The 12,069-nt window shown below is 34.7% G+C and overlaps 2 protein-coding genes and 1 non-coding gene across 4 annotated transcripts; 2 read left to right on the top strand and 1 right to left on the bottom strand.

Moving 5' to 3' along the window:
• Positions 1 to 714: 714 nt before the first annotated feature.
• Positions 715 to 2,621, bottom strand: LOC141652353 (cytochrome b561 and DOMON domain-containing protein At3g61750-like). Its single transcript, XM_074459834.1, has 4 exons — positions 2,190 to 2,621; positions 1,599 to 1,998; positions 1,231 to 1,508; positions 715 to 1,129 (listed from the first exon to the last, which is right to left on the bottom strand). The coding sequence occupies exons 1-4, from the start codon at positions 2,376 to 2,378 to the stop codon at positions 854 to 856; spliced, it is 1,143 nt and encodes a 380-aa protein (XP_074315935.1). The 5' UTR covers positions 2,379 to 2,621; the 3' UTR covers positions 715 to 853.
• A 605-nt stretch (positions 2,622 to 3,226) lies between these two features.
• On the top strand, positions 3,227 to 3,299 carry TRNAA-CGC (transfer RNA alanine (anticodon CGC)). The gene has a single exon. It is a non-coding gene; the product is annotated as a tRNA-Ala (tRNA).
• Positions 3,300 to 3,360: 61 nt separating this feature from the next.
• On the top strand, positions 3,361 to 7,143 carry LOC141653657 (uncharacterized). Of its 2 annotated transcripts, XM_074461483.1 has the most exons (12): positions 3,361 to 3,893; positions 4,070 to 4,233; positions 4,375 to 4,452; positions 4,670 to 4,749; positions 5,059 to 5,143; positions 5,284 to 5,703; positions 5,958 to 6,065; positions 6,142 to 6,209; positions 6,359 to 6,446; positions 6,541 to 6,612; positions 6,700 to 6,753; positions 6,868 to 7,143. In XM_074461483.1, the coding sequence occupies exons 1-12, from the start codon at positions 3,458 to 3,460 to the stop codon at positions 6,946 to 6,948; spliced, it is 1,734 nt and encodes a 577-aa protein (XP_074317584.1). In that variant the 5' UTR covers positions 3,361 to 3,457; the 3' UTR covers positions 6,949 to 7,143. The 2 variants fall into 2 exon arrangements, with proteins under 2 accessions (XP_074317584.1, XP_074317585.1); XM_074461484.1 differs by lacking the exons at positions 6,541 to 6,612; positions 6,700 to 6,753; positions 6,868 to 7,143 and having other exon boundaries at positions 6,142 to 6,251.
• Positions 7,144 to 12,069: the final 4,926 nt, after the last annotated feature.

Raw genomic sequence — 12,069 nt, forward strand, 5'->3', positions numbered from 1 at the left:
CCGGTTTCTCTTATGTACCAATTTTTAACCCACGAAAAGTCAGAAAAGATATATATATATAAAAGTCACATTATTCTCACAAAGAAAGGGAAATTTACAAAGACACGGATAATTTCTTTGATTTTATCATCTCCTTCTTGTCCTTGGATCACGAACAAATGGGTGGTAATCTGTGAAAGAATGATTTGATAGACGCGGAGAGAGTTAAATTAGATAGTCTTTAAGAGTGTTGATGGAGCTTGTGTGTTTCCAGGAAATGCGTACTATCCCTCTGATAGGAAGAACTGGATGGCAAACCTGGATCCTGGGAAGCTAACAATAAACAATATTGTTTGGCCTGGTACCCAATGATTCTGCCACCAACGGAATTGGCATCATAGCAGTTCGTCTTGCAGCTGAATGCCAGACCTTGTCTATCTACGAGCAGCTCGTGAAAGGCGTCCGGGTACTTGATGTCCGCCCGCATTCAGAAGGATCGTTTGGATACAATGTTGATGTGGTGTTTGATGATGTGAAGAGGTTCTTAGCCGAGACTGTGTCCGAGATTATCATCCTTGAGATCAGGTAACTGAATTTCACAAGTACCTGGTGGAAAAACTTGGGGTATACTTAATTTCGCAAATACGTTTTCGTTCATAGTTGTGCCTGGAGCACTTTTGCCAGGGTTGAAATATTTTTCTTCATTGATTTGTCCACTGAGTACTCTATAAAATAGTGATTAACCAACCATGGTATGTAAAAAAATGTAGTAATAATTTATACAAATGGAATTATTATTGCTAAAGCCAGCCCTAATAGTCTAATTTACTTATATACAAAGAAAAAACAAATACAAAAACAAAAAAGCTAGGGCCTAGGAGGAGCCTGGGGTGAAGACAGGAGGTTGATCAGTTACAACTTGAGTTCTCCTTGCAATACGAGGAACAACGAAAAACACGAAAATATTTAAACCTATGAACCATACTACAAACACTATCTTTAATACAATCCCTGCATTACCAAGCTTAACCCCCATCAGAAAGTTTAATAGTGCTAGTATTGTTGCTGTGTACCCTACTCCATGGTGGTACTTATTCCAGTACAGGCGTGATGGCGAGTCCTTTGCTGGTCTTGCCCATATCGCCAATACCTACATACATACATATATACGCACGCGCCTTCCATGTTAGATTGCTAGTCTTAATGATCAATAGCCTGTAAAGTGCGGAGAAACAGAACAGAAATAGCTACCTGTAAAGTGCCGAGAAACAGAACAGTGATGCCGATGAATTTGTGAAAACCCCAATCAATATGAAGGTCAGCTGATACTCGGAGACCCAAAAGTACAGTTATGAAAGCCAGAATGTATCCTGTAATTTGAACCAACTTATGAACATGAAACCATAGAGGGTCATATTGCTTGAAGTATACCGGGAATAGTATCCCTACTGGTATCAACACTATCCATCCCGTGAATGCTATTGCTCCATGAGCCGCCTTCCGGATGCTTGCTGAACTGTCGACATCCCCTGTTTGACCATGAAATTGATTAGAGGGAGATAAGCTATCTAACATGCATTATCAACTCGCATATAGTAGTAAATCACTAAATCATTTACCTTTACTAAAGTCGATTTCTTTCATCGTGATGTCTTTATGAACGGCAAGAATATCGCCTATAGGAGAATCAGGAGATACCGCGAAAATAACCTTTTGCTTCATGTTATTGCTAGGGAACTTCAATTGAAAGGCCATATAAAGAGTACCCTTGATAATAATACTAGTCGGAGCGACTTTGGTTAATTGTAATTCACCTTTGTTGGCTATAACTTTAGCAGGGACGTACCCTTGTAATGAATATTGTTTTATCATGTTTTTGCCACCACCTTCACCCGTCCATCCTATCATGGCACTTGATCCAATCATACCGCCTGTTTTCGACAATCCGATCCCCATCCAACCTTTTGTGTATGGCCCCGAGTATATGATGGTGGTCTCATTTTCAGAGTTGCGAGCATACTGCATCAACAAAGTACAGAATTCGATCAGGAATCAATATTGTTGGTAAAAAGGTTAATGGTCATATTTGAAAGACCCGAGTCATTTTAGGTATATTTTAAATCAGTGGCGGATCATGACACAAAAAACCAGGGATCCTTCTAAAATCCGCCACGGTTCATAATACAAAAAACAAGGACATTTTTACGTACCCGAATAGAATTGGCATTCCAAATGTTATTAAGGACAACTGCACCGGGTCCTAAGGCATCCTTGAACTCAGATGGAAGGCTTTTCTCCAGCTCCTTTTCATCAGCACCATTTACATTAATTTCCGGCTCGAAAATTAGACATAAAATTGCAAATATACATCCCCATCTTTGAATGGCTAATGCCCCCATTTGCTCCCTATTTCGCTAATAACCTTTATTCTTTATATTATATTTCTTGCAATTATAATTATTTTACCTCTTTATCTTTTTACAAACTCTTTTGCATACGTTTTATATTTCCTATAATTGCCCGAAAGTTTTTCTTTTAATCAATGTTATCCAACAGAATCATCTAATTTCCAACTCTTAATTAATGTAAAAATATTTGTTAATGTGTGTTTTTTTTTTTGATAGAGTGTTTTTGTTTGTGTTAGGAAATAATTGTTGTTTAGTTGGTGGTTTGTAAGAGTTCATTCTAATTTTGTCCAAAAATTGTAGGAAAAAAAATATTTTTTTTCTCTATATTCAGCTTCTTTACGTAGGGGAATATGGGATATTGTGCAAGAATATAGCACTAATTACATAATTCGCTACTCGCTCTCTTCATTTTTTTTCTTGTGGCATGTTTAGTGTACCGTTCTCATATACTTTATTTATTTTTCATTTAGTTCAAGTGGTAAGAGTTTTCTATATAAATTTGAAAAAAAATTAATCTTCCAAAATACAAATATATAACAAAAAGCATGTAGACTGGTAGAAGATACTTTTATAACTTTTCTATACGAATTTTACAATATTATTTAACTCATTTTAGAGTAATATTAAAAAAATTTAAAATTTAAGTAATCGATATTCAAACTTAACAATCGTTAAATCTCTCGGACTAATATTTTATGAATCAATGTTCCACGCATGGGGCATATGCTTTTCATAATTCAAGGATTTAGTTATGGCCAAGTAGCATTTTCTCTCGTCTTCATTATTATAAAAACGTGTTAATAGAATATAAAATATAACGGAGTGTTGTAAATCAAAACGGGGGTGTAGCTCATATGGTAGAGCGCTCGCTTCGCATGCGAGAGGCACGGGGTTCGATTCCCCGCACCTCCATTTTTCCTTTTATCTGAACTGATATTATCTTATTCCTTGATTGTTTTTTGGTTTCAGCTCAACCTCACATTCCTCATCCTTTCTTCCTCAATCCTTATATAAACAGAAAATCATCTTCTTCATTACGAAATTTCTTCATCAAAAATACAAGAAGAAAAATGAGCCTAAATTCAGTTAGATCACCATTTTCTTTCTACACAAAATCTTCCTACAATTATAATAGTAATAGTAATAATATCCGGCATAGAAGAAACCCGTATCTTCTTCTCTTGGAAAAGAGTATAAAACCATGTTCATCATTGTCTACATATTTCGGAGACGGTTCGGTCTCGACAAAAGCTGCTAGTGGCCAGCATAGTAATGTTTCTCAAAGTGAAGAAAGTAAGAGGGTTTTGTTACAAGATGAGGTGATCATTAGGGCTGCAGGCTTAAGTGATGCAAACCAAGTTGTTGAAATGATAGGGGAGAGTGTAGGAAGTTGTGGTGTGAGTAGTACAGATTGTTGTAGGATAATCAAGGCTGCTCTTGAGTGTAACAATACTCACTTGGCTCTCTCTATCTTTTCTGCTATGCGCTCTTCTGCCTTTGATCAAGGTTCTTTTCGTCGTTTCCATGTGTTTTTGTGAACGGTTTTTTAGTCGTCTGTCATTTATTGGTTGTACTAGTAGTAGAACCATTCATTCTTTGATAATTTGTTAAAGCAATCTTGACTGTGCAATTCTATGCACTGCATTAATTAGTGCATTGATCAAATATTTGTAAAATTGCAGGTGTACAGGAGAATGGTAGTTTTGTTGGGAGGTGGAGATGGGCGAGGCCGGAGTTGAGCGTGTACACCACATTAGTGATTGGTCTAGCAGCTTCATTGAGGGTTTCGGATGCCCTTAAAATAGTTGATGACATATGCCGAGTTGGACTTTCTTCAGTAGAAGAGGTTATCCATTGAACAGTTTCTTAATTTTGTGTAGAATGTGACACTGCATGATATTACAGTAGTACTTGCCTTTGCAAAGTAATGTTGTTTCATTTTGTGCCAGCTGAATAGGATGTAAGTCGTTAAAACTTCCATTTTCAGGTCCCTTTTGGTAAAATTGTAAGATGCCCGAGTTGCCTGATTGCCGTTGCAGTTGCACAACCACAGCAGGGTATTCAAGTATGCACATCAAGGTCTCTTGTGCTTTCATTATACATTACATCCTGATTCTATTTCAGAGTTCATGTAATGATGCATTGCTTCATGTCCTGGGACCGGAACTCAGTTAGTATAGATAATCACATACTTAGACTCCCGAAGTCCCAATCATAAGCAATGATGGCCATTTTGGTATAAAATTTGTCTTTAAGCAACACGGCTCTGTTTAATGTCGCAGATAGCATCTTGTGCAAAATGCCGCTACCAGTATGAGCTAATTTCAGGAGACATAGTCAATATTGCATCAGAAGAAATCAGGTTAGCGACTTGACCTTGTTTTTTTAACCTTTTCCTAGTTGCATCAGAAACACCAATGCATTTTCCCAACTTATCCCTCAAACTTGGTTGTAATTCTTAGCTGTTGCTTCTTGAAAGGCTTCAAAACAAAAGTCATTTCCAAATGATTTATAATGAAGAATGCACGGCAAAATGTATTAACCGACTGCTACTTCAAAAATATGAATCAGTTTAATGAGCCATTTTCTGTCCAAAGATATCAATGGGTCTGCTTCTGGTGTTGATCCTGATACATTGAATTTTCTAAGGATCTCAACCTGCCGCGCGCAGCATGGACATTCCAGCTTGGAAAAGATGGCTTGGATCTCTTCCGATGACTAAGCAAGCAATACCCTCCGCTGTTCATTCGATTGTGGTATTGTTTCTAACAACAATTCTAACATTCATCCAAAATTCTCAATTTCCATGCCTTAGACAATTTGGTTTCTTAGGGTCACAATTGTGCTATAAACCTTGATCTCGGAAACCCCCTGACAAAAACATGTTCATTTTCAGATCCAAACCCCTTCTGGAATTGCTCGGACGCATAGATTTGCCACAGAAACAGCCGAGGTCCCTGCACAAGAAGGGGAAAGAGTCACTATTGCAGTAGCAGCTCCAACCAGTATCTTCAGAGAAGTGGGCCCTTTCAGATTTAGTCCGAAATCCCCCAAGTATTACCCTTCAGAGCCTCTTTCCCTTACAAACCACCGAGATGGCCGAGAATCACTTCTTCTAAGAGCCCCTCCTACAGATAGCAAATTCTCCTTAATTTCTCCATCTTTTATCTTTCCACTATTAGTTGTATTGGCCTCTGGTGATGCTGCCTCTGGGTTTATCGATCCTAGCTTGCCCCGTCTTCTGCCTGCTGCTCTTGCAGCATCTCTAGCTGTTGGAGCCACTCTAAACACAGTGGTTTTACCTCAGATGGGACAGGTAACATTATGTCATTGCATGCACTGTCGATTATACAAATATCATCTAGTTAGCTGGTAAAGTCCTTAAATCCCATACTTATAACATAAGTATCCCCCAAGTACTACCAGTCAGTATCAAAATTACCATTTTAGCTCCATTTACTAAAAAAACAGTTGCTTTTTCCGGGGTTATAGCTCTTTATGTTCTCATTGGATCATCCTGTAACAGCCTCGGATATGCTAGATTGTTATTCACTGAATCTTTGGTTTCAGATATCTCCGAGATTGACTGATGTAACTGAGGTCAAGCAGCAGCTGCTGGCACAGTACGATATGCTCCAGTCCCGGATCAAAGATCTTAAAAAAGCTGCTGAGAATGAGGTATTCAGAGTGATGTAACTCCACCTTTGAATTGTGGAAACCATAAACCTCATAATTTGATTTTGTTGCCTCTTAGGTTTGGATGTTAGCTCGAATGTGCCAGTTGGAGAACAAAATTCTTGCTGTAGGCGAACCTTCTTACCGGTGATGACATTGACTTTGTTTTATGGAGATCTATTGATTCATGTATATAAAAAGTTGCTCCGATAGTTTCTCTTCATAGATTACATGTACAATAAGGCAGCTCAGGTCTTTCTGAGCAAATGTTGTTTGACATTCTTTACTTCTTCCAGTGCTCGGAGGAACAGAATAAAAAAAGTACGAGAAAGCCTGGAAAGTTCCCTCAAGGGACGGGTAGAGCTTATAGACAGCTATGCGAGGGTATGTTTTTCATCTGAAGATATTGGAAATGATTTCAAACCTGGCCTGTAATTTTCCTTCAACCAGAATAATAATTTTGGGTTGGCACTGGCAGATATCGTCCATGATTGAAATCGAGGTGGAAATGGATACCAATGTCTTAGCTGCTGAAGCTACCGGCAACACGGTAATTTCACATTCACTTTCTACTTTCTCTTCTTGAAATCCCTTTATGACAACTTTAAAAATGTCATCACTTGTGACTTGTGTGCAGGAAAATGTTGCCAAACAAATACAGCAAATGATGGAGTTGGAAAATCTTGAAGAGGTTTATTTATTTATTTTCTTTCTTTTTTGTTTTCTTTATAAATTCGGAGTAGTTCTTTCATAGTGTCCTGCTATTGATGTGTACCCTCATATTCTTCCTTACATGGGAAAACAGAGATGGAAACTGCAAGCCGAGGCCAATGACGAGGTCGAAAGGCTTCTGAGCACCGAACCACTGTCAACAGAACAGCTCTGATGCACAAGATGTAAACATCAGGACACAACAATCATATGCAAAACAGGCCATTCAGCAGTCATACTCTAGATTAATGTCATAGAAGCGAGCGTTTTTTTGTCACTTTTCTGTCGAGTTCTACTTCTTAACAATGGTATCCATATTCCATAGTACAGATTTATTAATTTATTGAATTTTCTCTGTAATTTGCTGTCACCCTGAAATCCTGGATACACGCGGATTCCTTAAACCACCACAGTCAGATCTTGATTCATACTGGTAGAGTGGTAGCTAGAATACAAAAGGCAAAGGTGGACAATAATTAGTGAGAGTTATTAAGTTTAAAGGTTAAAATTCATGTGGGAGATTCAGAAGCTCAACCGCTTAGGTTTAGGGCAATTTAATGGTGACCTAAAACTCTAAAACTATGTCTTACCCAGATAAAAATGCAAAATGGATCAACTCAATTTATTTTCTCTCAATTTCTCTCACAAGACATTACTATATTAATAACTAGATTTTGCGCCCGTGCGTTGCACGGGTTTCAAATTTATCCTTCCTCTAATGTTTAAATATTTTAATATCATTTTGAATGATACGTAAAAGTTGTATTTCAATTACTCAAATAAGAGGTACTCCGTATAAATCCTCCTATCTTATTAATTTGAACATCTTTCAATAAAGTTTCTTTCTTTTCAAAAATTTATCTTATTAATTTTATATAAGATTAAGAAGTACGTTTATGTAAGGACTCTAGGAATATGAATTATAATTTATTAGAATAAGAGGATAATTACAAATTATTTTAAAGTTTTATCCTTTAAGTTTTCACTTTGCAAATTTATAATTTAGTAATTTGTAAATTAAGTTAGTTATCCGTACGTAAAACACCATATAGTTATAGTAAATGAAACTTTCATTGAAGGCTTTGCTTATCACCCAAATATTTAGCTCAACGATTGTCATCACCTCATTATACAATGTAAACTCCTCAAAACTGCAAGTCGTTTACCCTACTATGTTGTTTATCCCCATTGTTTATCTCCCTATCAAATTAATAAATGTACAAACCCTCAAAACTCGTAGCTGTTTACCAATTTATTTGGACTTTTTGGTTAATTAAGGAGCATTAGAATGGTAGAACGTTAGAAGTGTCAAATTAACGGGAAGAGCTTCATCTAATAATGTAGTTCTATTTTTTTAGATAAATGGAAAAATACAATAAAATATTACACCAATTGTGTTCAAGTAAAAATCTAAAAAAAATGATAATAAAATGATAATTTCCTTTATGAGAGAGGTCTTTTATTGAGATTAATGAGAGACCATCTTTAATCAATTGAATCAATTAGGGCAAAAGGGGTGTTAATTTTGCTAAATTAGGACGTGGGTTAAGGTTAATTTTGCAGGGTACTTGGTTTGTGCAAATGGGTTTCTCATTTTTTAGCGATTTGATTGCGAATAATTGTCATTTGCAATGGAAAAGTAGTCACAATAGGTGTTATCACTCTACTCTGAGCATGATATCAGTTTATTATATTACGCTATGGAACTGTCATTAAGCTAACTTGTATCCTGCCTGTGGCTGGATGCACCATGCTTGCAGCAGCACCAAATGCAAGATTCCTTTGCTCTGTACTGGGTAATAAAGTGCCTCCGACAGGAATGTAAGACCACTCCTGCATCATATATGTGTCCTATTATCCAACGCATTGCAATAAAAACAGTTGGAATGAATGTGGCTAACATTTGACATGATGCATGAACCGTGAGAGTAGGTTTTGTGCATTACAATGTGCAGACCCTCCGTTTTGTTCATTAGTGCACATTAGTTATATTAGCTATGAGGGCAATACATAGAAAACATGGGAACTGATAATTGATAGTAATGTGTAATTAAAGCAGTTGCAAATGGGTTCAAAGGAAAGACGAATGATGAATCCAAGACACAAGAGTATGAAAATGATAAAAGGGAGCAGCTTACTCCGCTAATAACTTCATTGACCAACTCTTTGGCAGAGTCAATCTGGTCTTGAGTTTCGTTAATGTATACGTTTCTTTCGGTGGAAGTATCACCCGGGGGAAGGTGAAGAGGAACAACCTGGAAAAGCAGGAGCTAACTTATAAAACTCTATTAGATAGAATTTGCACCAATATTAGATAGAATTTTCACAAATATTGGGGATAATTAACTATACATAAATATTGGGATAATTATACATAATATTATTTTAAATAAAAATTAATTAGGTAGTTTTATAAAGTTGGAGTCTCAAGAATTGCCTGAAAAAAGCCTCTTTTATATATATACTAGATTTAATGCCCGTGCGATGCACGGGCCTATTTGTAATACTCTACCGAGTAAAATGTAGTAACTGAAAATGTTAAAATGTGTATAGTTAAAATGCTCGTAAAAACTAATTTAGTTTTATTTTTTCTTAATTAAATGCGCACTCACTCTTAGTACTAAATTATTACATATCTCAATTTTTTTCTCGCATTTTCTAACAAAGGTAACAATTTCAACGCATAATGGTTGGTTAGTTACAATTCAAAAGCCATATAGTATCTTCAAATCCTGGATATATATATAATTAAATATATATATATATATATATATATATATATATATATATATATATATATATATATATATATATATATATATAGAAGTAAGGAAGTGAATACTAATAGATCCCGTTCTACACTAAATTTGTGTAAAATTGGCTTACCCCGAGTATTTTTGCAATTCCAATGCTGTCATCACCATGTCAAAGATCCATTGAGACTGCAAAAAAAAAAAAAAAAAAAAAAAAAATAGATTCAAGTAATGATAATACATCTACGTAAAGCAATACTTGAACAAATCAATATATCATGCACACAAATTAATAATTAATAATAATAACTATTCCTACAAAGAAATAGCACATAGATAAAAAAGAAAAAGCTAATGCATGAGGGCATATCCAAATAGTCTACACAATAGAACATGCGTGAAAATTTGGAGGGTACGCATATATTTATATGTGCATATAAATAGAGTTTGGTAATTAAATATACATAGTCTTCTAATTGTGGTATAATGGCATGTAAATAGGATTGTAGAGTTGTAGTGATGCTAGAGATATAGTTTTATTTTATGTAGTCGTATTTTATCTCCTCTTATACTCAATATTATATATCTGATCCCAATTCTTTTTTTTTAATTAAAGTAGTTTGGAAAAGATGGACTCTCTAGAATCACTCGAAAAAAGCTTCCTTTAATAATATAGATAGATACTAGATTTAATGCCCGTGCGATGCACGAGCCTATTTGTAAGTTCTATCGTAAATAATGCAGTAATTGAAAATGTTTGTATGATCGAAATTGTGTGCTACTTCGTAGGTGTGGTGTTCTACACATGATAGGATAGTAATAATGTTTGAATAATGCACTGGCCTATTTATATTATTCTATATATGATGTGCTTGTATAGAATTGATCCCTGGATATATGACAAAAATGATTATACGTCCAGCGATATAATAACAATTTACAATTATATCAGATGAGCTCGTGTATCGTTTTCTAGTGTTTTAAACTTTTAAGTTGTCGCACTTAAGTTATAAAACATTGTTCTTATGATAAAGAGTACATAAACTTTTTATTTGAAACATGTCCAAATCGATTTTTCCTGACAATCAACAATGCTTTACTCCGTTTATTTATTCGAGGGCTCACCTGTCCATTGAAATAAACCCGTTTAACTTGCTAAAATCATATATTATATTAAAGCAGAAACCAGTCTCCCACATGTCATTTGCTGAGAAATTTTGCCACGTGTCAACTCCGAGTTTAATAGTTATATTGAATACTTATTCTATTTATAGCAGTTATAAGAAATCTTTAATTAAAATTATTTAAAAATGTAAATAATAAATAAATCCAAGATTTAAGCCCTCATTCATGGAAAGTATAAAATCAATCTTCTCAAAATTAAAATGAGTACCCAGTTTAACAAGATGTGGTCAAATATTTACAATCTTAGGCGTAAAGGAATTTGCATATAATGTGTGATCATAATTAATCTATTAACCTACCTTCTACTATTAGAATATCTCAACCCCCTATCTTCTTCCCTTTGGTAAATGATTTTTCTTTGTTTTAATACTACGTACTTTATTTTAAAATATTTCGTCTAATATCTACTTTATAATTCGATTTCTAGGGACCTGACAATTCTATTACTGCTTCGTAGATTGAAATATTTCATCTAATATCTACTTTATAATTCGATTTTCTAGGGACTTGACGATTCGATTGTTGTTCCGTAGATTAATTTACGAGTGTATGGGTTGTAGTTTGAGAGTCGAGTTTGAGGCCAAAATGATTGTACGTATAATGGCTTTTGAAGATTTAATTTTTTTTATATTATTTATCTCAATCATTTGTTTACTTTATATATTGTCCATTGAACCAGAAATATCGATCAATTTTATTCATTGACATAACACTTTTGCTGACAGATAAATTATAGATATACACTATGACCTGACACTTCATCGTCTCGAGACAAAGGTGGAATCTAAGGGAGGTTTGAGCATCATCATTCATTCATTGAAAGAAACAGTCTGATATAAAAAATTGGTCAGGTGAGTTACAAATCAATGTTAAATAATTATGAAGTTGATAATTGTTGGAGTTTTTAATATAAGAAATAACTTTTAATAAATTATGATTATTGAATATCGGTTATTTGTAATAATTTAGACTCGATCAATTCATGTGGTTTTATTTTTTAAATTTTGGCATTTGTTAGTCAAATTAAATTGAATATATTATTATTGAGATGTAATTTTGTTAATTCGATCATAACCAATAACTAAGACTTTTAATTGAGATGACTATCTCCCGATGTATCAAAATAACCGAGTGAGTTCAAAATCTTAAATACAATAATGAGTATAATCTACATAGTATAAAAGCTGGGTTTTTTCTTGGCTTCTGATTGGCTGATAGTTTTTATATGTGGGTCCTCCCATGTTTTCTTATTCTATTTAATTATTCTCTCTCCTCAACACAATTCTTATTCCTATTTTAATTATTTACTTTAAAATATAAGTTAAAATGTCACAGTTTACATACATTGAACGAGTCTA

The sequence above is a fragment of the Silene latifolia genome, chromosome 4, assembly GCF_048544455.1.
Source record: "Silene latifolia isolate original U9 population chromosome 4, ASM4854445v1, whole genome shotgun sequence".
Taxonomy (NCBI): domain Eukaryota; kingdom Viridiplantae; phylum Streptophyta; class Magnoliopsida; order Caryophyllales; family Caryophyllaceae; genus Silene; species Silene latifolia.